This window comes from Pelophylax lessonae, assembly GCF_965119305.1.
Source record: "Pelophylax lessonae genome assembly, chromosome: 2".
Taxonomy (NCBI): domain Eukaryota; kingdom Metazoa; phylum Chordata; class Amphibia; order Anura; family Ranidae; genus Pelophylax; species Pelophylax lessonae.
In genome coordinates, this window is record NC_138769.1 from 640146899 (window position 1) to 640173398 (window position 26500).

General features: G+C 41.6%; 1 protein-coding gene across 2 annotated transcripts in view; it reads left to right on the top strand.

Moving 5' to 3' along the window:
• The window catches only part of FRY (FRY microtubule binding protein), a 364889-nt gene that overhangs the window by 255557 nt on the left and 82832 nt on the right, over positions 1 to 26500 (top strand). For both annotated transcript variants that reach the window (XM_082244584.1, XM_082244585.1), the window contains exons 39-46: positions 1720 to 1905; positions 5597 to 5795; positions 7746 to 7867; positions 8185 to 8372; positions 10648 to 10742; positions 16338 to 16945; positions 24166 to 24263; positions 24355 to 24525. In XM_082244584.1, the coding sequence (XP_082100710.1) occupies positions 1720 to 1905; positions 5597 to 5795; positions 7746 to 7867; positions 8185 to 8372; positions 10648 to 10742; positions 16338 to 16945; positions 24166 to 24263; positions 24355 to 24525 (1667 nt within the window). The remainder of the gene's footprint in view (positions 1 to 1719; positions 1906 to 5596; positions 5796 to 7745; positions 7868 to 8184; positions 8373 to 10647; positions 10743 to 16337; positions 16946 to 24165; positions 24264 to 24354; positions 24526 to 26500) is intronic.

A 26500-nucleotide genomic window follows, 5' to 3' on the forward strand; every position in this document is an offset into this window, starting at 1 on the left:
TTTCAATTTTTTATTTATTTATTTTTTCAAATAATGTCTTGGCAGTTCATGATATTTTTTTTTTTGGCAAACTATTCTTGACATGTCTCAAACGGCACAGAGTACTTCATTTTTAAAGAAAGATAACATGTTAATCTCATTTTATTATTATTTATTCATGGATCTTGTGTTTTATGCCCTACTCATTTAATCTTAGAGAGACCTTGAACATTTATGGTAAATATAGTTTTTTTCTGGTATAAGAGCACTTGGGTGCACTGGAGGCACATGTAACACACTACCCTTCCTTCCACATGACTGCACTGGTGCTTAGGCAGCAGCTCTGTCAAATGATGCCAGGAGAGAGTCCAAAGTTATTCCTTGGGGTTTACATTTCCTCGGGACTAATGGAGTGAAGTAGTATAGGTAGCTGTGGAGGTCAGCTTAAAAGAGAACATGGTTCACTTTAAGTATAATAAAGGTCAATATAGAAAACTTTCTAAGAAAAAAAAAAAAAACTAATAAAAAAAGGTGAACTTAAGTGTCAATGGGATACCTTTGGTGCTAGAAATTATATTTCAATCCTGTTGAGTTTTTTGTAAGGTTGGGTTTATTTTCCAACATTAGATCTATATTAGAGCAGCCTTTTTCCACCAGGGTGCCTTCAAGTTTCTTCAGGGGTGCCTTGGTACAATGCATACAAATTGGCCAAAAACTGTATACAAGCCAGCAGGTGGATGAACCCTGCCTTTTAGTTACACAAAGCCACAGGTTTTCAATGTCAACCATTACAACCTTCTAGCCACCGGCATCCTAACAACCAATGAGGTCATTAGTTGATAAGAAGGATGTCAGGTGCCTGCACAGAATCCTAGGTTGCCCCTCCATCAGCACTGAATTTCTTGTTCTCACTTAGTTAATGTAACCTGAGGGGAAAGGGAAATGTTGGAATACTAGTTAGTATTAGTGTGCAAGGGTGTATTTGCTTTAGAAGAATATATCACTTCTAACATTCGATGTCCTACGACTGTAGATGTTGCTGGGTTGTTTAGTTTACCCTAATTTAGAAAGGGGTGCCTCGAGATTGTGAACAATTTTAAAGGGTGCCTTGATTGAAAAAAGGTTGAGAAACACGGTATTAGAGTAACAGATGTATTCAATATTAGGAGCTAAGAAAATGTAACACAGTATTAATACCACAGGGACCAATCAGAGCGCAGCTTAAAGCGGTAGTATCCCGCTTTTTGACACTTTTACCTACAGGTAAGCCTATAATAAGGCTTACCTGTAGGTACAAATAATATCTCCTAAACCGGCACGGTTTAGGAGATATTTCCAGTGCATGCAGCCGCTCGCGCGAGCGGCGCATGCGCTCTGAAGGTCCGGGGGACCTTCAATTAAGTTGCCGGGAGCTTGCCGGAAAAATCACTCCCTCTCTTCCGGCCAATCAGCGCGCCGGAGCCGCCGAACCCGGAAGAGACGATGAGGGACCATGGCAGCGCCCGCAGCGATGTCCGGGGGTCCGTGTCGGGGCTTCGTTTTAAGGTAAGTTACACATAATGGGCTAGTATGCGATGCATACTAGCTCATTATGCCTTTTGTCTTGCAGGTTTTTTTTTTTTTTTTTTTTTTTTTTTTTTATAGAGTTTACAACCGCTTTAATGTGTTAAGATGAGTTAGTAGTGAAATAAGTAAATAGTTGCATTTATGAATTCTAATCTTGTCTGTCATGATTTGTAGGTCTTGATCATTACCGACCCGAGGTTTTCGAACATAGCAGAAAGCTCCTTCTCCACCTTTTGATTGCTTTGTCCTGCAACAGCAATTACTCTTCCATTGCATCTGTCCTCCTGCATTCTCGAGAGATAAATGAAGCAAAGACATTGACTGTGCAGTCTTCCTGCTCATCAGAATATCCTTATACAGGTGATTAGAGATGGATGGGTGCATTGTTGCAACTGAACTCACTATTCAACCAGATTAGAATTGTGTTTATTCATGCATTAATTGCACTATGGTGCATATTTTTCAAACCAAAGCTTAAAGTAGCTTGAAATGGTGTTGACAGCAACTAAGGAAGTACTCTACTGTATATGTCTGTCTAAATTTCATAACCCTTTGTAGTTAAAAAAAAAAAAAAAAAAAAAATGACAGCCTGTTATGTAGAATAGACAATCATGTTATGTGAAAGGACTTGGATTTTGGTTCTTGTGTGCAGCCACTCTTACTCAACACATTTTATCTGAGTAGGCCTGAATTTGCATGAGCGGTTTTTATATACTTTTTTATTCGTGATTTGGTTCATGTATAACTAATAATAAATATTTTTATGTTTGTAATGCCCAAGTCTAGCTAAAACCTTTTTAGATTTTTAGTAGAGTGGAGAAGAGTTAGAATTCAAGTGTAGCATCCAAGTGTATGGTTGTTTGTTATGCATTAATATTAACATTGTTATTATTTATCATTATAAACATATTTACATTATTCATATTCACAATGATAAAACAACATTAATGAAGCTTTGTTCATTCGTTTTGAATGTTACTTTGTTTTAGGGTTTGTATAGGAATTATACATTTTACCCCCCAAACCTCCATATTGCAACTCTTTTACCTTGTGCCTGTAGCAAGAAAAAGCTGTCACATCATCAACTGGCTTGGTAAAATTCTTGCAGGGGCAGCTGTTAAGAGCAGGGATCAGCAGGGTGCCATTGGCCAGTTCTAATTGATGAAAGGTATGCTCCCCAGAACTACATTTAGCAAGAGTCTTTTCTCTACATCTGGTGTCAGGGGAGGCTCATAGGAATCAAGGAAGCTGCATTGTTTTATTGCTTAAGAAGTCCGAGTAGCCCAGCAGGATAGAACACAGACACAGGCAAGGGCTTATGACAATACTTGGGTTTTCAGTGCAGCAGAGGCAGAGTTGTCAGTTAAGAACAGGTTGATGGTTCACTGTTTTTTCTTTTTTTGTTTTTTTTTGTCAGGACCAGCAATTTTTCTACACATGCAGTTTTTTAAGGAGTTAAAACATAGGGGAATTTGCATATATTGCAGCAATAGACTGCATATTTTTTTTTGATTAAACGTGCACTTAAGAGAAGTATGCCAAAGCTTTTTTGTGGGTCACAGGAATGCACTTTTTCCCTCCTGTGAGCCATTCCAGGCTGTGGAAAGATCATGACAATAAAAAAACTTACAGTATCTCACAAAAAGGAGTACAACCCTCACGTTTTTGTGAATATTTTATTATATCTTTTCATGTGACAACGCTAAAGAAATGACACTTTAAAGTAAAGTAGTGAGTGTACAGCTTGTTAAAACAGTGTAAATTTGCTGTCCCCTCAAAATAACATACAGCCATTGTTTAAACCGCTGGCAACAAAAGTGAATAACCCCCTAAGTGAAAATGTCCAAATTGGGCCCAATTAAACATTTTCCCTCCACGTCATCGTGTGACTTGTTAGTGTTACAAGGTCTCAGGTGTGAATGGGGAGCAGGTATGTTAAATTTGGTGTTATCGCTCTCACTCTCTCATACTGGTTACTGGAAGCTCAACATGGCACCTCATGGCAAAGAACTCCCTGAGGATCTGAAAAAAAGAAGTGTTGCTCTACATAAAGAGGGCCTAGGCCAGTGATGGCAAATCTTGGCACCCCAGATCTTTTGGAACTACATTTCCCAGGATACTCAACTACACTGCAGAGTGCATGAGCATCCTGGGAAATGTAGGTCCAAAACATCTGGGGTGCCAAGGTTCGCCATCACTGGCCATCAAGATTCCCAAGACCCTGAAACTGAGCTGCAGCATGGTGGCCAAGACCATACAGCAGTTTAACAGGACAGGTTCCACTCAGAACAGGCCTCACCATGGTCGACCAAAGAAGTTGAGTGCACGTACTCAGCCTCATATCCAGAGGTTGTTCTTGGGAAATAGTGCTGCCAGCATTGCTGCAGAGGTTGAAAGGGTGGGGTCAGCCTGTCAGTGCTCAGACCATACGCCGCACACTGCATCAAATTGGTCTGCATGACTGTCGTCCCAGAAGGAAGCCTCTTATATATATATAATGCACAAGAAAGCCTGCAAACAGTTTGCTGAAGACAAGCAGACTAAGGACATGGATTACTGGAACCATGTCCTGTGGTCTGATCAGAAAAGATAAACTTATTTGGTTCAGATGGTGTCAAGCGTGTGTGATGGTAACCAGGTGAGGAGTACAAAGACAAGTGTGTCTTGCCTACAGTCAAGCATGTTGGTAGGAGTGTCATGGTCTGGGGCTGCATGAGTGCTGTCAGCAATGGGGAGCTACAGTTCATTGAGGGAACCATTAATGCCAACATGTACTGTGACATCCTGAAGCAGAGCATGATCTCCTCCCTTCGGAGACTGGGCCGCAGGGCAGTATTCCAACATAACGACCACAAACACACCTGCAAGATGACCACTGCCTTGCTAAAGAAGCTGAGGATAAAGGTGATGGACTGGCCAAGCTTGTCTCCAGACATAAACCCTATTGAGCATATGTGGGGCATCCTCAAATGGAAGGAGCGCAAGGTCTCTAACATCCACCAGCTCTGTGATGTCGTCATGGAGGAGTGTAAGAGGACCCCAGTGGCAACCTGTAAAGCTCTGGTGAACTCCATGCCCAAGAGGGCTAGGGAAGTGCTGGAAAATAAAGGTGGCCATACAAAATGTTGACACTTTGGGCCCAATTTGAACATTTTCACTTAGGGGTGTATTCACTGTCCTGTTAAACCCTTGTATGGTCTTGGTAACCGTGCTGCAGCTCAGTTTCAGGGTCTTGGCAATCTTCTTATAGCCTAGGCCATCTTTATGTAGAGCAACAATTCTTTTTTTCAGATCCTTGCAGAGTTCTTCGCCATGAGGTGCCATGTTGAACTTCCAGTGACCAGTCAGAGAGTGAGAGCGATAACACCAAATTTAACACACCTGAGACCTTGTAACACTAATGAGTCATATGACATTTGGGGGGGCTAATTGGGCCCAATTTGGACATTTTTACTTAGGGGTGTACTCACCTTTATTGCCAGCGGTTTAGACATTAATGGCTGTGTGTTGAGTTCTTTTGAGGGGACAGCAAATTTACACTGATATACAAGCTGTACACTCACTACTTTACATTGTAGCAAAGTGTAATTTCTTCAGTGTTGACACATGAAAATATATAATAGGTAATTTACCAAAATGCGAGTGGTGTACTCACATTTGTGGGATACTGTATACTTCTATTTTAAGTTTGTTTTGCTTTACATGTATTTGCACACCACGTTACATTAGTTTACTTACTAAGTTACATACATTGAACATGCTTTTGCTGCAGAAGTTACCCAAATTTTCCATAATTTCCCCCTTGTATAGTGTAGTTAAATGCATTGGATGCTGACACATGATGTCAATAACTATGCCTCCGTCCAGCATTTCGGAACTATAGACTTACTTTAGTACAATGCACAATAACCCAGGTACATGCTGCTCATGTTAATGAGGCCTAATCCACACTGGTGTATTTGCAGATGTGTCTGTCAGGATGAGCCTTTAACAGTGTCTGTTTGTTGGAGAGAGAAACTAATTGAGCACATTCTTTCATTATCTGTGGCAGGAGGTTTTGACTTTCTGCGGGAGTACCAGTCCTCTCCAGTACCAGACTCTGGCCTGAGCTCCAGCTCAACCTCCTCCAGCATCAGTCTGGGAGGAAGCAGTGGTAACATCCCTCAGATCAGCCAAGAGATTGAGGATGTTGATACGTCAGCAGAGACGGATGAAAAAGCCAACAAGTTGATTGAATTTCTTACCACCAGGTGAGCCGTCTGCAAAAAACAAGATTGCAGCTATCTGTAAATAAAGACATTTTTCACAGGGTGAGCGTGATAGCAAATCAGTCTGAGATTGGAGTTATCGCTATGAATACCACGTTGTACTGTTCGCCCTTTCTGGCCTCTTGGTATTTAAAGGAGTATTTACAATACTATATTTGTCTGTGCTGATTTTACACATAAATTGTAGTGCTATTTATTTTCAATTGAAAGACGCATGTCCATACAATCAGTAAATCCAGCGTTTAGTCAGCAAAAAGTTATAACCTATGTGCTTTTCTTTTAAAAGTCAAATGTGGCCCCAGTCTCTCTCAACGCCAGACCTTTATTATGGTCCCTTCAATGCAATGAGAAGTCTAATTGACCTGAGGATGGAAGGGTGTTGGCCAAATTCAACTTCTACAGAAAATATTGATACTGCGTTGTAACCTAAACTGTCTGTTTGCTACATAAAGGTCTCATGTGGGAATTTACCTGAAGATGACCTCTGTGCAGAGTTCACTAAATGCTGAGTTTGAAGTGTCCATATTTGTGACGGGGTTATACCAACTAAAACCGGCCGTAGATGGATCAAATCTCATTCGGTTTAGCAGGGATCTGCCGAGATTTGATCCATCTATGGGCAGGCTGGTTGTGCCCAAGTTAAACCATCGATCAACTTGGGTACGACTAACCAGTCCAATCTTTTGCATGCACTTACTGCCAGAGGAGTACCTAGCAGTAATCATTGTGTTCTGACGACAGTTATGACTCTTCAATAGCACTGCTGGAGGTAAGAGCTTAAGCAGCCCACGGATTATGCGGTTTTCTTTCCTTCCATCACAGGTGAAAGGAACGAAAATCCCTCGATTCCTCCATCCACTTCAGTGTTGATGGGGGAATCAAGTGATTTTTTTTTTTCTTTCCACCTTTGATGGAAGAAAAGAAAATTGCATAATCTATGGGCTGCTTTAAGCTCTTACATTACCCCCAGCACTGATAGGTTTGCATTCCCTCCCACACTGCTATTTTCTCCGCTGCTTCTTCTGGCACAGCATCTTCTGTATTCAGCCACTGAGTTTGCATCTCTTGTGCATGCGCACTGCAATTACATATTCCCACCACCCGGCTACACTCTTGGAATCTTACAAATGCCGGGAGTGTACATGCGCTGTGCAAATGCTGCGGTCATTGTACAGTTTTTCAAAGATTGCTAGCAGACAGGTAAAGGTTGGACTATTTTGGCATACAAAGTTTCTTCTACCAACCAATACTCTATCTGCCCTCAATTTTACACTGAAGCCAAACTGTATTTTCTCCACTCCTTTCTCTTGCATACTAGAACACTTTGTATTCTGTGACCATCATGGGGATGGGGAGAGGAGGGGTGGACAAATGACAATGTGGTTTCAGTTTATTAGAACGGAAGCGCCTGGCATAAATGAAAGAAAAGATGGTGTAAAACAGTACATCATTTCTTAAAGTGCCTCATCAGATTTGGCTTTCCACTGCAAATAAAAAATAAACATTCCTGGAGTTTTGCTTTAACTATAGGACCATGGCAATTTTATTTATTTAACCCCTGCATGTAATGGTTGGAGATCATTTATAGTGCTAACCTCACTATTGAAAAATGTTTTTGAAGCCAAAGTTCTTTACATCTAGTTTCATTAATCCCAAAACACTGCGAGGCACTTCAGCAAACTGTGAGATGCTAACTTTCTTCTGAAACTCCTGCTTTTTGAGAAAGGATGTTTTGAGCAAATGGAGATCAACAGCGCCATCTGCTGCCAGATAGGTGAAAGAAATAAGAAAATAAGAGGGAAAGGAAAAAAATATAATGCAACATTTGGATATCACCATGTTATTTTTCATCTTGCTAAAAATGCCTGCTATACTTTAGATTTTTTGTTTTGCTGCAACCTTTTATGTTTAAATGTTAATTTTTGAATGCAGAGCCTTTGGTCCTCTCTGGTGTCATGAAGATATTACACCCAAGAATCAAAATTCCAGAAGTGCAGAACAGCTCACCAACTTTCTGCGCCATTTGGTGTCTGTGTTTAAAGACTCAAAGTCAGGTAACAATTGGGATGGCGTTTTTTATTGGGTGGAAAATTTAAAATGAAGACATTTTGCAGATTTGAACTATAAATATTCAGGTTTATTCACAGCAATAAACCTTCTTCTAAAAATTGATTAGGCTTTCACTCAAACCCTGCTGGCTGCAAGGGTTAAGGATTAAATATCCATATGCAATATTTTACATTTGCCTGTCTAAAAAATGTTTTAAGAATTCTGAATTATTATTTTTTACTCCCGAACAAGGTAAAGAAAATAACTGCAAAAGGCAGAATAATGAATATTCTAAATACAGGAGTATTGGTTTCTTCCATAGGTTTCCATTTGGAGCAGCACCTAAGTGAAGTGGCTTTACAGACTGCACTTTCCAGCTCCTCCCGCCATTACGCAGGTCGTTCATTCCAGATCCTGCGAGCTCTGAAACAGCCGCTTTCTGCTCATGCCTTATCTGACCTTCTGTCTAGGTTGGTCGAAGTCATTGGAGAATATGGGGATGAAATTCAGGTATGGTGAACCTGTATCCTGTTTTTGGCACTGACATGTGTTTTTACAAACCACACAACATGATTCCTGTGTTATGGCAGTTCAAGGCTGCAGTAAAAACTGCAGAACTCCTTTCTTTTCACTTTGTGTCCCTATGATGCAACAGTAAAGCTGGGTTCACACTAGCTGAGGCCTGCGGCTCACAACAGGGGTTCCAGTGTGCCCCTGTTCTCTGTTTCACATGCAAACCAAGCTTGAATTTTGGGCTGAATTTGCACCTGAAATGGACCAGAGTACGCACAGGACCCTTTTCCAGTGCGGACTGCAGCCACCCCAGAGCTGTGTGAACTGGCTCCATTGAGAGCCGGTCACACTCTCCTGTCATTCAAATTGAATGCGGGGAAATCCACATCAATGTGAACCCAGCCTAAGTGAATAGTACTACAAAGTGAGGGGAATCCTCTCATAGGCCCCTTTCACATGGGTAAGGCTGCTCATGATCCACAGTGATCTTGTCATTGCTTTGTCTGCAGCTGCTGGCTCTGCAGCATTACTGCACTGCAACTGTGTTCATTGGACGGGGTTGCAGCACAGACCCATTTACTTCTTGATGTGCATTGGCAGGCTGTATCACCCGCTAAATGCGACGTGCCCTACCTTTGTTTTTGCTACACTGAGACACAAAGCCCCACAGCTGTGGCAATGTGTATGGAGCCGTCTGGTGTCCATTGCCCGTTTTTTGACATGCAGCTGAGACTCGTTAAAAACAAGTCTCATCTCATCTGCCTGGTTTTGCTGTACCCGCAATGCCCATGTAAGAGGGGCCTAATAGCATTTTCATGGAGCAAGTGTTCTGGTGACAAATTTACATTTTGGATTTTTGTCTCAACGACTGTGCTCACCAGGACAGTTAGAAAAGGTGAATCTACCCAATGGGAACACAGATAGCAACTCCTGTGGAACCTCTTTTAGGATGTAGATATGTTACTTACATTACCCACCACTTGGTCAATCACAAGTACCATAGAGTGTTTAACAATGACATGTTTTATGCAGATTTATAAAAAATGAATTACATGAAACAGCTAATTATGATTATTATTATTATTATACAAGATTAATATAGCACCAACAGTAACACTTTATAGTGTTAGGGCAGACAGTACGGTTGCAATACAATTAAATACAGGAGGAATCAGAGGGCCCTGCTCGTTGGAGCTTACAATCTAAGCTAATAAAGCACATTTAGGTTAAAAGCCAAACAACCCCCATAGTTTATTTTTGTAATGCAGTCATGCTGAATATACCATAATAAATATGCCTCACAATGCCTAATCAACAACGCTGCTCAGGGAGCAGTGTTTAGAAGGGCATGTCAGGCTGTAGGAGAGCTTGTATGTAAGAGCTGCAGTCCAACATTAATATGTGTTGGCAACACAGGGTTTGTTTTTTTTTTTTAACAAAAATAAAAAAAGTATGAATAGAGCGATATTTATTACTAGATATGTATATTTTGACTGCATAAGCATAATAAATTAGGCGAGTTTTGAGGCCTCAATTCCAAATATGGTCCAGTGCAGCGGTTGCCAACCAGTGGTCTGTGGACCATCAGTGAGAAAATTTTGGTGGTCCCCAGGGGTTCTACTGCAAATAAACATTGTGGCGGATGTATTCTACCCAATGTTGATTCCAGTGTTCTCAATGCGCGCTGACAGTATTGATACCCGATGCCTCCTCTGTATTTTTGGCTCCTGTGAATTGCGAGGGGGATGCCAGGAGTAGTGCAGAGAGCAAAAAATGAAGAAAGAGGGGACTTCCAATGGCAGCTCCCAGACTGTGGGAGGGAGCACGGAGTTTGAGCACGTGGCTGGATAAGGAGGTGAGATCCAATGATGACTCTGTATAAGGCAGTAGTGGGATGCAGAGGGGGGCAGAGAGTCCGAGCATTGTGTGTATAAGGCAGCAGTATGATCCTGGGGTAAGGGGGCAGAGAGCCGAAGCAGTGTGTGTAAAAGGCAGCAGTGTGATGCAGAGGGGGGCAGAGAGCCCGAGCATTGTGTGTATAAGGCCACAGTGTCATCCTGGGGGAAGGGGGCAGAGAGCCGAAGCAGTGTGTGTATAAGGCATGTAAAATTCATGTTAGCGGTGCTCGGGATTCAAAATTGTGAGTTTAGTGGCCCGTGAGGTCTAAAAGGTCAAGTGTAAAAAAAACACTGGTCAAGTGTAAAAAAAAAATTTAGGACCAATTAAATAACATTTCCTTTTAACATTACATTTAATTTAATGTTGTTTCTAGGGTTATGTCATGGAAGTTCTTCTCACTTTGGAAGCAGCGGTGGATAATTTATCAGATTGCCTAAAGAACAGTGATTTACTGGCTGTCCTGTCAAGGTATGTGACATTGTTATACTTGAGTTTGTGTTTATGGTAGCTACAGTCCCTTGAAAAATTATTCATACCCCTTGAAATTTTCCCTTTTTTTTTCATTATACAACTAAAGACATAAATGTATTTTATTGGGATTTTATGTGATAGACCAACACAAAGTGGCACATAATTATGAAGTGCAAGGAAAATTATAAATGTTTTTTCTCTATTGTTCATTGACAGATGCAGCTCTCCTTGCTTCATTATGATTGGGTTATGCGCCCTCTTCAGGAGTAGACTAGGCAGTGCAAAAGCTCAAAAGCTTTTACCAGGCACGCCCATAGGGGCTGTCCCTAGCGACATAACCCCGGGCAGAGTACTTTGTAAAGCCGGGCAGAGTGCTCACAAAGCAGTTTGTCCTTACTGAGGGATCTTGTAAGGGTTCCGCTGCGTCTGCTGCGACCATATCTCATGGATCAGGCAGACGATTGTTCAGGCCTATTCTTTGAAGGGTCAGGATCCTCCTTTCCCTGTGACCGTGCATTCTACTAAAGTGCTAATTGCCTCTTGGGCTTTTCGCCATCAGGCATCTGTTTCTCACGTGTGTAAAAGCGGCGACTTGGTCATCCGTTCATACGTTTACAAAATTTTATAAGGTTGATCTAATTGCATCCTCAAATCCCTCCTTTAGTCGCAAAGTTTTGCAGGCGGTATTTTGAAAGAGACTTGGTTTCTTTCTCTTTATAGGTTTTGACTTGTTGTCTTGTGTGTAAGCTTCTGTTGGTACTGGTGAGCTTTTACTGCTCAGTTAGCTGAGTTTTTTGGCCCTGGACTTATGTTAACAGTTTGGTTGTGTTCTTCCCACCCCTTCTGCCTATACTGCTTTGGGACGTCCCAATTGTAATGAAGCAAGGAGAGCTGCGTCTGTCAATGGACGATAGAGAACATTTGATTTTTTGTAAGAACTTACCATAAAATCCTTTTCTCCATTGACAGACGCAGCACCCGCCCCTCTATTATGGGGATGGTTGTATTTTTTCACTGTTTGCTATGAAACTGCTTTGTGAGCACTCTGTGCCCAGGGTTATATCGTTAGGGACAGCCCCTATGGGTGTGTCTGGTAAAAGCTTTTGAGCTTTTGCACTGCCTAGTCTACTCCTGAAGAGGGCACATAACCCAATCGTAATGAAGCAAGGAGAGCTGCGTCTGGCAATGGACTTCAGAGAAAAGTATTTTACGGTAAGTTCTTACAAAAAAATAAACATTTTTCACAAATATCTGAAAAGTGTGGCGTGCATTTGTATTCAGCCCCCTTTACTCTTGATACCCCTAACTAAAATCTAGTGGAACCAATTGCCTTCAGAAGTCACCTAATTGGTAAAGAGTCCACCTGTGTGTAATTTAATCTCAGTATAAATACAGCTGTTCTGTGAAGCCCTCAGAGGTTTGTTAGAGAACCTTAGTGAACAAACAGCATCATGAAGGCCAAGGAACACACCAGACAGGTCAGGGATTAAGTTGTGGAGAAGTTTAAAGCAGAGTTGGGTAATAAAAAAATATCCCAAGTTTTGAACATTTTACGGAGCACTGTTCAATCAATCATCTGAAAATGGACAGCGTATGGCACAACTGCAAACCTACCAAGGCATGGCCCTCCACCTAAACTGACAGGCCGGGCAAGGAGCGTAATAATTAAAGAAGCAGACGAAGAGGCCCATGCTAACTCTGGGGGAGCTGCAGAGAACAACAGCTCAGTTAGGTGAATCTGTCCACAGGACAACTATTAGTCATGCACTCCACAAATCTGGCCTTTAAGGAAGAGTGGCTAGAAGAAAGCCATTGTTGAAAGAAAGCTGTAAGAAGTCTCGTTTAAAGTTTGTGAGAAGCCATGTGGGGGACACAGCAAACATGTAGAAGAAGGTGCTCTGGTCAGATGAGACCAAAATTTTTCTTTTTGGCCTATAAGCAAAACACTGTGTGGCGGAAAACTAACAGTGCACATCACCCTGAACACACCATCCCCACTGTGAAACATGGTGGTGGCAGCATCATGTTGTGGGGATGCTTTTCTTCAGCAGGGACAGGGAAGCTGGTCAGAGTTGATGGAAAGATGGATGGAGCCAAATACATGGCAATCTTAGAAGAAAACCTGTCAGTCTGCAAAAGACTTGAGACTGAGATGGAGGTTCACCTTCCAGCAGGACAATGACCCTAAACATACAGCCTGAGCTACAATGGAATGGTTTAGATCAAAGCATATCAATGTGTTAAATTGGCCCAGTCAAAGTCCAGACCTAAATCCAATTGAGATTCTGTGGTAAGACTTGAAAATTGCTGTTTACAGACACTCTCTGTCCAATCTGACAGAGCTTGAGCTATTTTGCAAAGCTGAATGGGCAAAAATGTCACTCTCTAGATGTGCAAAGCTGGTAGAGACATCCCCAAAAAGACTTGCAGCTGTAATTGCAGCAAAAGGTGATTCTACAAAGTATTGACTCTGGGGCTGAATACAAATGCACACCACACTTTTCAGATATTTATTTGTAAAACATTTTGAAAACCATTTATCATTTTCCTTCCACTTTCACAATTATGTGCCACTTTGTGTTGGTCTATCACATAAAATCCCAATAAAATAAATTTATGTTTTTTTTTGGTTGTAACCTGACAAAATGTGGAAAATTTCAAGGGGTATGAATACTTTTTCAAGGCACTGTATGTCTGCACCTGGTCACAGCACAGGGTAATTGAACTCGCTCAGGACAATACATACAATTAAATCCTAGGAAAAATGTACACAGCTGTGTGAAGGCAGCATTCAAAGTGGATGGGAAGCTTTCCCTTATCGGGTGCTGTGAACTGTGTTGCCTTATTCAGCTGACACTGCAATGAGCAGAGTGCAGTATGCACTAATTGGTTTCATATACAGGAAAGTGGTACTTAAGGCTAAATATAAATAATTGCGGACAGGCAAGCTTTTTATGGCAGAAGAGATATGAGATATGTCTTCTATAATAAAGGACACTTACCTGGCTATTCGTAGTCTTCTGTGCAATGTACACTGAGCTGCACATGCATGGTTAAGAAAACCACTGAGCATCTCGCCTTCATTCAGTTTTTTTAGAACCATTACAATGCCAGTAATTCATACACATTGTGCCAGCACACAAATAACCATTTGTGCCAGTCTGCCAGCACACAAACATCTAGTTGTGCCAGTCTGCCAGCACACAAACGTCTGTAGAGTAAACCACTGAAATCTGATTGTGCACACACATGGACTGATGGCTTTTAGCCTTGATGTGCCTTTTAGCCTTAGGCCCCTTTCACACATGGAGTCCGTTCAGGTTCGCCTGTCAGTTTTTTTGGCGGATCTGAACGGATGCCCCATGCATCTCTATGGGGCATTGGATGTCAGCGGAGACATGTCTGCTGACATCCGATCCGATCTGTCAAAACCGGACGGATGGAAACCCTATTTTCCATCCGCCTGGCGGATCGGATGAGAATGGACAGACGGTCCGTTCCCATCCGATTCCCCCATAGAGATGCGTGCAGACCTAAAAGCTGTGTCTACACACACAGCACGGAGAACAGCTGTCATCCACCTGCTCAGCGGGGGGATCGATCCCCCGCTGAGAAAAACGGAGTCCGTCTAATAGACTCCGTGTGTGAAAGGGGCCTTAGTCTAACCCTGCTTGTCACCATTTTAGATGTGGATTTTCTGGACTGCAGCAGGACTTATTTTACCAGTTACCTTGTAAATTGAAATGTGTGAATTTGCTTCAGGCAGAGTAGAGAAAAGAAAAAAGAAATGACTCCCATTTGTTCTCAGCTGGTACAGCTGCCCTTCTTTTATTTGTCTGTTGGATTGCTATGAAATACTTTGCATATCTTACAGTTTCTGTACGCTTGACTCCACATATCATAACACAGTTGTCTAGCTCAGAAGCATTACCTCAGACACCAGAGGCATTTTTATGCAAACATAACCAAATAGCCACACACTACATTGCTATAACCTCCTAAATATGGTAGCTGAACTGTGTGTGTTGTCACGCTGTCAGGATTGTGCATCCTAATGGTACAGAAGAAAGTTGAGAAACAATGCTCAGAATATCTGGTGCACTGTATGTGCATGTTCTATATGCAGTGCTGTACTGGATGTGCCGTGTGTCTAGGCTCATTTCAGGACTGAATAAATCAACGTGATTTCTGCCTTTCCTTTCTGACTAAGCTTCTTAAAGTTTATCTAAAGCCATTTTTATTAATAGTTTTGGATAGTGCAGGGTTAGAATGTCTGTTTTTTATGGCTACCTGTGTCTTCACTGGTGTGACTCAACCTAACTGTGATTAGGATTGAATATGAGTGAGAATAGTGTTGAATTGTCAGCAAAATGGGAATAAAAAGGGAATCTTTCACTGGGGATCTCCTTTATTTTAAAGAGATTTTCTCCTGTTCCATGTTATGTGCACTGCCAAGGAAGTAAGGTGATTCTCTGAATTGAGACATGGAATAGCTGGTTGTTAAGAAGTTGGCACCTGCCACTTATCTGCTGTCAGTGGGGATTCACTGCTGACAGCAGAATGTAAACAAAAAGAACCAACAGTAAAGCCCCGTACACACGGGCCAAATGTCAAGAGACAATGGCAGTTCCAAAAAAAAAACTGACAATATTTGGCCCGTGTGTATGTTGGTCTGTCCGACAAAAGCTGTCGGACATGCATGCTGTAAAACCAGCAGCTGAACGACTCCTGATCAGCGCTCTCAGCCAATGGCAGAGAATGCTGATCAGAGTGTTCTGGTGGGGGGCCCCCCTGTCATACCACACCAGCTCAGTGGGGGAGATCACTGAACTAACCTCACGTGGTTAATACAGTGTCTCCAACCAGAGCGAACAGCCGAGGGTTGCACGAAAAAAATGAATAGTGTGTACCCGGCTTAAGGAAAAAAAGTTGCATGCCCCTCCCCTCTTCCCCAATCTATTCCAGGCCCTTCTGAAATGGTATGAAGTTGGAGGGGAATCTCAGGCCAAAGTAAAAATAAAATGGCTTGGAGTCCCCTCCAAAATTAATACCAGACCCTTATCCGAGCATTCGGCCAAGCAGGCCGGGAGAAGGGGGGAGACGAGTGTGCCCCCCCTCCTCCTCCTAAACCACACAGGCCACATGCCCCCCTGGCAAAGCACCTTGTCCCCATGTTGATGAGGTGAAGGGCCTCCTCCCCAGGTTGATGAGGACAAGGGCCTCTTCCCCCACAACCCTGGCCTTGAAATTTTCACATTTAAATGTGAAAAAGCAACCAAGCAAGTAAACGTGAGAAGGTTGCATCAAAAGTGCATTACCAGATAAATGTTACAATAACTCAAATTATGTAGTTAATGAAAATACATAATGGTTTCCAGATAAGTTCTATCTGGTCTTAAAAACACACATATTATTTTTATTATACAGGATTTATATCGTGCTAACAGTTTGCTCAGCGCTTTACAAAATTAAGGCAGACTTTACAGTTACAATACAGTTTGGTTTAAGAGGAATCCGTGGGCCCTGCTCGTTAGAGCTCTTTACCTGACTGATAGTAAATGTTGTTTACAATTGTATTTTCTTGTATTACAGGTCGTCCTCTCCTGATCTGGCCTCGAATACTAAATTAAATGCAAACAGGAAGAGCACAGGACAATTGAACGTTAACTCTGGGGTTGTTGGTGGTAATACAGCCACATCTGAGCGAAGCCGACACCAGAGAAGCTTTTCTGTTCCGAAAAAGTTTGGCGTTTCAGACAAGTCCTCTGACCCTCCACGTAGCGCCACACTAGACAGGATTCAGGCCTGTACTCAGCAAGGATTTTCTCCGAAAACCAGGAGTTCGTCATCACTGAAAGACAACATCACTGATCCTAATCACATCAATAATCCCACCAACCTGCTGTCCACCATATTCTGGGTTGCTGTCGCCCTGATGGAATCAGACTTTGAGTTTGAATATTTGATGGCGTTGAGGCTGCTGAACAAGCTCTTGTCTCATTTGCCTCTAGACAAGTCAGAGAACAAAGAGAAGCTAGAGAAGCTGCAGGGGCAGCTAAAATGGACAGACTTTTCGGGGCTGCAGCAACTCCTGCTCAAAGGGTTCACATCTCTCACAACTACAGACTTAACCCTTCAGCTTTTTAGTATGCTGACCCCAGTTTCTCGGGTTTCTATGGTGGATTCAACACAAGTCATAGGTAAAATTATTATCCATGAACATGATGGCTTGGTTCATTCTTTTTTATTTAATTGCAGATTTAAAGCTAGATTTTAGGCAAACCGCTAAATACACTTATAAAATACATATGAGTTTGCTGCTGTACCTGCCAAATAATTTTTTTCTGTTCATCCAGTTCTACAGTATGTTGCACAACCCTGTCTGGCAGGTAGGAGAAGTGATTTTTATCTGCTGCAGTTAAAGTGATAATAACCCTACAATTTTTATTTTTTTTTAAACAAACATTATTATAATTACATACATGTGCAATAATTTTGCCCCAATCCTCCTCTTCTCAGGTCCCCACCGGCCCTCTGGCCTCTGCCCCCTGCCGAGTACCCCCATAGAAAGCTACTGCTTGCTCTCAAGCCTCCTCTGTGTGTCTATGGGGGACACAGTGCATGGCTCAGTCCTGTTCCCCCTAGCCCCCCCCCCCCCCCGCTCCCTGGCTGTGATTGACAGCAGCAGGAGCCCATTGGCTCCCCTTGCTGCGTCTCAGCCAATGAGGAGGCAGAAGCCCAGGAGCAACGGCTCTCGTGGACATACTTTGATCATGATAGGGCTTAAGTATGTTTTATGGAGGTTTAGGGGGAAGCTGCATGCTGAAAGTTTTTTATTGTCATGCATACAATGCATGAAGGTAAAAAACCTTCTGCCTTTAGAACCACTTTAAGTAATATAGCTAGGTCTCAACCCTCCCCCCCCCCCCCCCCAGCCTGTGACTGGACAATAGAAAAGTAGCAAAAGACTGGAAAGCTCATCCCTGTGCCACTTGGCTTTCTCCTCCTATCAGCATGCTCATTTTAAATCAAATTTAGGCATATACTAACCAGTAAAAATAAAAGATAACTGCGCAGGGTAAAGTGTAGTAAGTTATTGTATTTAAATGCAAGTATCCCAACCTGAGTAAACCGTGAGAAATAACTAGAAGTGGTAATCAGGGATAATAGCAAAAGTTTATTGAAGCACACAATGCGTAATAATAGTCCCTACTTGCATGCCTAGGCTGAGGGTGTCACACAAGTAGTATTGTGTGTTTCAATAAACGTTGGATATTGTTGCATTTATCTCGAAGTACTATTTCTTGTTGTGTTTTTTTTTAAATTTTGGGCACATACTATACTTGCAGTGTATTATATGTACTGATGGATATAAAGCTACAGCTATAGCCGTGTTTCTTATATCTGCCTGTAAAACCGCCACAAACTTGAGCAATTTATAATGAGCATATGATAGAAAACTCAGTAGATCCAAAAATGTAAGCAGCTAAGGTTTTTTTTTTTTTTTTATTCAAGTCTTTACTGCCGAAGTAAAAGTTGAGCAAGGCGCTGCCCCCGCTTGCTTCCTAAGTTTCTTTGTTGTTCAGGTTATGCTTGCTCCTGCTGCCTTAGACCCCATATTAGTCAATATGGTTGCCCAAGCAGAGCTACGTTTTTATGCAAATACTCTGAAATTGCAATTTAAAGTAGTGCATGCATAATTGCAAAACATGTCTTGTCCAGGGAGTCTCCCAGCTGCTGTGCAGGGACAGCACAGGAGGTGGGATTCTCTTTGACCTATACGCTTCAGCTCTGCAAGCTTCACAGCACAGAGGGCATTGGCTTTTTATACCTCCCTCTTGGTTTATCATGGTGCTTCTATGCTTGCATAAGGGGCAGAGTTTACCACTGTACAGAACAGTGTAGCTCCTCCCACTCCCATCCAGGGCCGTCTTTAACACAGGGCAAAAGGGGAAGCCGCCCCGGGCCCAGTCATTGTTGTGGGGCCCAAAGCAGCTCCCCCTTGAGCCCACACTGGCCACAAATAGTTGATAAGTGGATTTCGGAGGGCCCAAAAAAAAATGTTTGCCCAGGGTCCAATCAATAGTAAAGACGGCCCTGGTCCCATCCTGTGTTATCCCTTCTCATTTGTGGACAGCTATATTTTTTTTTAAACAAGTAACAAATGGTTAAAAGAAAGAGCAAGGGAAATAAGGTAGAGACAGAACCTACCCTATTACACCCATTCCCTGGCAAAGAATCAACAGAATGTTCCTACGGTGCACAGTCAGGGAAGAATTACATGGTAGCACCTATTCATCATCTCCAATTAATGCTGAGGAGCAGGCCAGGAAAGATGGCATATGGATAATCTGAAATATGGATAAGGTAACACATACACTAAATTACCAAAAGTATTGGGATGCCTGCCTTTACACACACATGAACTTTAATGGCATCCCAGTCTTAGTCCGTAGGGTTCAATATTGAGTTGTCCCACCCTTTGCAGCTATAACAGCTTCAACTCTTCTGGGAAGGCTGTCCACAAGGTTTAGGAGTGTGTCTATGGGAGTATTTGGCCATTCTTCCAGAAGCGCATTTGTGAGGTCATGCACTGAGGTTGAACGAGAAGGCCTGGCTCACAGTCTCCACTCTAATTCATCCCAAAGGTGTTCTGTCGGGTTGAGGTCAGGACTCTGTGCAGGCCAGTCAAGTTCCTCCTCCACAAACTCGCTCATCCATTCATCCACTCACATTATATGGCTAAAATGCATGCAAGATGATGTGAATGGGCCCTTAATGAACCAAACAGGGAGCTCTGTGGGTGTTAAGTGCATGGTCAAGCTCCAATTATAAAGGAAAAGTCCACGTTTGTATATAAGTACAACTGCCTATGTCTCTGTCTCTCCAGGGCTTACTCTTCAGGGCAATCTTAGTATCTTTTTCTTGTAGCGTTCAGCACAGTTTCCACCTGGATTCATTTTATGGTATATATTTTTTTTTGTCTAGCTGGTACGGAGTTTGCTAATAACATTTCATTTAGGAAAATGTTTTGGAATTTTTTCATCATCTGCTAAGTTTGAATTGTCTAGATTTGTGACAGTATAATTTGGTTTATGTGAGAATAGCATAATTGGTAAACATGACAGACCTATTTTTGTGCCTGAACAAGGTCATCTAGAGCCCGGGGCAAACATGCCAGGTTGCGCACCCCCCCCCCCCCCCCCCAAGATGTATGGGAATTACAGTATCTCACAAAAGTGAGTACACCCCTCACATTTTTGTAAATATTTTATTATATCTTTTCACGTGACAACACTGAAGAAATTACACTTTGCTACAATGTAAATTTGCTGTCCCCTCAAAAGAACTCAACACAGCCATTAATGTCTAAACCGCTGGCAACAAAAGTGAGTACACCCCTGAGTAAAAATGTCCAAATTGGGCCCAAAGTGTCAATATTTTGTGGGGCCACCATTATTTTCCAGGATTGCCTTAACCCTCTTGGGCATAGAGTTCACCAGAGCTTCACAGGTTGCCACTGGAGACCTCTTCCACTCCTACATGACGATATCACGGAGCTGGTGGTTGTTATAGACCTTGTGCTCCTCCACCTTCCAATTGAGAATGCCCCACAGATGCTCAAAAGGGTTGAAAAATATTTATAAAAATGTGAGGGGTGTACTCACTTTTGTGAGATACAGTATGTGTCAGCAGAAATCCCCCCCCCCCTCCCCCAAAAAAAAAATCATGCACTAAAATGTATGCTTACCCCCCTACACAAATTCCCCTCCTCCCAGTACAAATCAACCCCCTGCTAAAATCCCCTACCCAGCACAAACCTTTGTCCCCCCCCTCCCCCAGCTCAAATCCAAATTTTTTCCCCATTTGCCTCTAGTACAAATCCAACATCAACCCCTCCCCCCAAATTAAAAAATCACCCCTCCTAGTACAAATCCTCTACCCCGCAAATTTCCCCTTTGAGCACAAATTCCCCCCTCCCAGCATAAATTCTCCCCCATCCTAGTACAAATCACCTTCAAAATGTCCCCTCCCCCCACCATATTATGTTTTCTAGCACAAACCCCCCAAAATTTCCCGTACTAGCACACGTCCTCTTATCCCATTCCCCTTCTAACACAAATCCCCTCAAATCACCACTCCTAGCACACCTCCCTAATTTCCCCTCCTAGAACAATTCTTATGCCCTGCTGCACCCCAAATTTCCCCTCCCAATACAAATACCCCCCCAACCTTCTTGTGGTGACCCCCCTCATCAAATGATACAATAGTGCCCAGGGCAGCCGCTCCTCCTGCCCACACCTTGTCCAGACCCTTAAACACACCATGTTATATATACAGAGTCACATGCAGGTGAATCCAATGACATCTCAAGAACCTTCCATTAGTTATAACATTGTCTATTTCTACAGGATTCATAGTTCAGTGTTCTCCCCTACCCTGAAAAAGTCCGCTGCCTGCTTTCTTGGTTTTCATTTGTATTATAGTGATGGGAAACAGCTTGAGCCTAACATATAATGGTTAATTATGGCCTGCTTGTGGAGAATGTGGAAAGCAGCTGAGTATCAAAACAAAGCGTTTCCCTTGTTTTTGCTAGTTACTGCTTTATTGATCTGTTATTGATCAGTTATTAATTACTGGGAGCAATCTTTGTAGTATAAGACAAGCATATTTTAAAGGAATAACGTACCTACAAGGTATAAGGAAAAAAGTATATTTACCTATTATGTTTAGATTTGGTTTCCCAATCATGGCCAGAGGTAGCTTCTCCTACACAGCAGAGAAGAATAGAAATCTGCTGTGGAGGAAAATATGATCTGTTAGGGCATACATCCTTTACTGCATTAGTGGGCCGGGTGCAAATATATTAGTTAGTCCCATACATACGAACCTTTGCATTGCAAACTTTCAAAGATACAAACATACGTTTGCATGTCCAATCGTGTGAGTTAGTTCACATGCCTGGTGGTTGTGGTTCTCTGTACTTGCTGTTTACAGTATTGTATCTATATATCAACCTTTTTCCATGTATTTGTGTAAAATGTGTTATAAACCTATTACAGTAACTTATTGGGCTGATTGGGTTAGTTTGGTACCTAGGCCAACTCTGTTGGACTTGCAAACAAATTGGACTTACAAATGTGCTTTCTGAACGAAATTCATGTGTATGTAGGGGATTAAGACCCCTTTCACACTTGTGCGACTTGTCCTGCGACTTGGGACTGCAAAGTCGTACCCCTAATTTCCAATGAGTACTATTCACTACTTCAACTCGCAGCAACTTTGGTCTGACTTTGATGCAACTTGAGGTCCATAGACCTCAAGATTACACAGGCATTGCTTCAAGTCGTGTGACTTTCAGGTCGTACAAGTGTGAAAGGGGCCTTACTTTACTAGTGAAGTGTACAAGTTTATTATGGGTGCATTCAAATAAGAAGAAATTTAGGAAGGAGCCTTCTTCTCTGGAGTAACTGGTATAGTTGCATGTGTTGTTATACCTTACAGGTGGTGGTTTGCAGATATCCCCTATTGCCTATTGTGTGTGCAAGAAGGCTTAAACCTCCAATAATCTTACATATAACTGGTCTTTAAGTTAGAAAAGTTTAGCTTCGTGTCTTCGTGAGTAGAATTACCATAAATCATTCCCAGCCAAAAATCTTTTAACAATTTTATTTAGATCTTCCCTGAAAGAAAGCTTTGAGTTAGAATCCTATCAAGAAGGAAAATGCAACTCTTACATTGTTTTCACCCATGCTTATCAAATAGTTGAGTAAGTTAATTGAAGTCCACATCTTCAGTGCCAGGGACATCTTATTATATGTTCAGTAGTATTCTCCTAATGTCGTGTAATATATTTCTTGTACCTAGTGCTTTCACTGTAATGTTTCAGTACAGAGAGTACGTTTGGACAGCCAGTTACATTTTTAGCCTGATTTACTTAGCATGGGTTGCAAATGGCAATTAAAATATTCATCCAAGTGATTTGAGGTCATTTTAAAGTGGAACTCCAGGATTCTGCTATATTACGTTTACAAAATGCGCTCTGCTGGCCCAATTAAATCTCTACCAAATTATAACCAAAAAGGGCTTACTTTTTGGGATTTCCATGACTATAAAGTACTGAGACATCATAGCGTTCCACTGAAAATCTCTCTGCTTCCGAGCTCCAGGAGGAGGATCTTAGCACTGACCACTCGTCACATTTGCGCTGCTATAGAAAACTACATTTCCCATGATGCTAATGGAAATGTAAAACACGATGGGCACATGTGTGGGTGGAGATGAGGACAAAGCTGAAGGCTGTGGGTGTGCCAATGGACGGAGTTGAGGCGCGTATTCAGTTATAGTGGGTGGATCAGACTGGGAGTCTGGGACTCCTTGGTCCACCAACTACAGCCAGTTGGGTGTAATTACGTCACCGCTCGCTGTCTAATGTACTACAATGTACTACAGTGGGGAAGTTACAAGACCTGTGGCCAGGGGGATAAAGAGGGTAATGGCCACTACCTGGATAGCAATCAATGAAAAGAAGAAAGTTTTACTTAAAGGTACAAATTCACCTTTACAATGATGCATTAATATTTCTGCCTGGAGCTCAGATTTAGATTAAACAGTTTTGTAGAAATGCTAAACACTGGATACAGGGTATTATGACACACCCACTTGTCTCTTTTTAATGTTCAGTTCTGCCCACACTAACAATTATGACCACTTTGTAAGGGTACCAGTTAAACTCTATTCATACTGTAGTGGAAATATACTATTTTGTATTTATTATTTGAGACAAAAGAAGGATTTATTTCCCTGCTGTAGCTTTAACTGCTTTCGATTATCCATGCACCAATAAGCCATAACATTATGACTACCTACTATAACATGACCAAAACAGCCCCGACCTAGGGCATGGGCTCCACTAGACCTCTGAAGGCAGCTGTGATATCTGGTACCAAGCTGTCAGTAGCAGATTCTTTAGGTCCTGTAAATTAAGAAATCAGGCGTGTTTTTCCAGCACATCCCACAGATGCTCAATTGAACTGGGATCTGGAGATTTTTGAGGCCAGGGCAACACCCTGAAGACACCTTTTTGTTGCTTTCTGGGCCAGTTTTGATGCTGACATATTGTAGACACTTTTACCTGTGAACATGGGTCAGCATTGGCATCCTGACTGGTCTGCAGCTATGCAGCCCCATATACAACAAGCTGTGATGCACTATGCATTTTCTTGGATTGCATATGTGTGCAGCTTGTACCTTAATCAAACCACATTTCACTAAGGTCTTTGAAAAATGTATTGAGATTCAACCTAGTGGAAAGGTCATTCTTTGTTCCAGTGTTACACAATTCCAAAAAGCCAGTTTATGTGTGTAAGTCCTAACGTGTGTTCAGTCTACTGACATCAATAATTAATGTTGTTTGCAGGCTTTCCACTGAATATCTTGTGCTTGATGCCTCATTTGATCCAGCATTTTGAAAATCCCAACCATTTCTGCAAAGAAGCAGCTGAGAGGATTGCACAGGTTTGATCTTTAAACATTCTCACTATCATTGTTATGTTAGGCTACATTGTTGACAGTGACAGTAACCCAACAAATCTGTCACTTTCTATAGGTTTGCCTGGAGGAGAAGAACCCAAAGTTATCCAACCTTGCCCATGTCATGACGCTGTACAAGACACACAGCTACACAAGAGACTGTGCCACATGGGTAAATGTGGTCTGCAGATACCTACATGAAGCTTTTGCTGACATCACTCTCAATATGGTTACTTACTTGGCAGAGGTAAATGTTTGAATACTACTTACTCTATCTGACAGTTGCATCAAAGCTTTGTTATGGATGCTCATTCACCCAGGCACTCCGCCTGTGTTATATCAGTGTGCTGTTCTTTGGAACCATATGGTCTAAACAATAGGCTAATTGCACTTGGACCTAAGAATTTACATAGAATTTAAAGACATGTAAGGGTATACAAACATAAATGTCTTCTTCATTGGCAGTGTTGCAATATACGCGTGTAAACATGCATATTGGGGTATAAATGCATGCGGAAATTACTGCACTCAAAGGTAAAAATTTCTAATTTTGTTTTATGGCTCTGTACAATGCATCTAGATCCAGACCAGTAAAAAAAAGTGGCACTTTTTACTCCTGTGTGCAAGAGGCCTTAGGCCACTTTTTTACTGATGGAAAATTAGATGCATTGTTGTCTATGGGTCAATGCACACAGCTGAGTAAAGATCAGTAATACACTGATGAGTACAGAGCCATTAAACAAAAATAGAAAATGTTACATTTGAATGCAGTAATTTACGCACATACGGGTGCTTATGTATCTATAAGCATGTTTACGCGAGTATAAATGAGTATATTAAGTGTTAAAACCTGCGCTGAATGAAAAATATTATTAGATAAATAATTAATATATATGGATTGCAGCTGCTGTTCACTAAGTAAAAACTCAGACAAAAATGACTAACCATAAAAAAATGCGCTTACAAAAAAAAATTTCATGATGATAATAAAGTATATACAATGATGTGCAAAAATAAGTATTAATTATTGTGTACTATAAATAAATAAGAATATATATATATATATATATATATATATATATATATATATATATATATATATATATATATATATATATATATATATATATATATATATTAGTTGATTGATGAAAAAATGCACTAGTGCGTATGAAATGAATCCATAAATTGTGCAAAAACTCTAGAAGGTGCAATCCGTGCTTTAAAAAGTCCATACAGAGTGCAATAAATAAAATGATATAAAAGTGCTTGAAGTGCTTCACAAGGTTCTGGGGTGCTTCAAACAAAACAGCCAGTGCGGATGCTTTACTCCCCTACTTTCTCCCCACTCACCAGAGATGGTGGACCCTCAGCTATTTCAGTCTGAGGGTCAATTGAGCTTAAACAGGTATACAAACGAGATCCCCTTGATGATAATACTCTGCTCCTAAAGTCACTTTGTCCCGTGTCTTGAGCAGCTCAAAAAGAACAAATAGCCCACATAGTGAAGTCCGTATTTCTAATTTTTAATAGTCAATACTGGAAAAACGTACAGAATTGATGAAAGAGAAGCACTTGTAGAGAACCGGCTTGCAGAACCGGAGCACAGCTCTTCCGGGAACGCTGACTAGCGTGCGTTCCATGGCTACCAGGAAGTGACGTCAATTACCCGAAATATGTAGACGCGTTTCGCCTATCCTTCCAGGGTGTCATCAATAGAAAGCATTGATAACCAGAGTTATTTCTTAAACAAAGTCTCGTAGAATAGAGTGCCAGCAGGCTGGGGTTTACTGCACAGGGCATTGGTCTAAAAAGGTTGGTGTATTCCAGATTAATATTTGTATATGTGTAAATATATATATATATATATATATATATATATATATATATATATAAAATCAAAACTTTTATTTTTAATCTTTTTAGTTTTGAGTAGCGTACAGAAGTGTTAAAACCCCTGCCAGTGACTTTTTTCGCGGTCTGTGTACCATAGAGAAAGTTCTGTTCACTTCCTGCCCCAAAAATGAAACAGGAAGTTAGAGAAAATTAATGAGGGGAATTCCCCTTTTCTCTGTCGCTCATTGACAGACGCAGGACTGATATCTTGATATCCGTAGGGTTATACTGCCCTTACAGGAGTAGGACACTAGGCAGGAAAAAAGTTCTGGCCACACCTATGGGCAGTCCCAGGGGGTATATCCTCTCTCTCCCTGCATAGGATG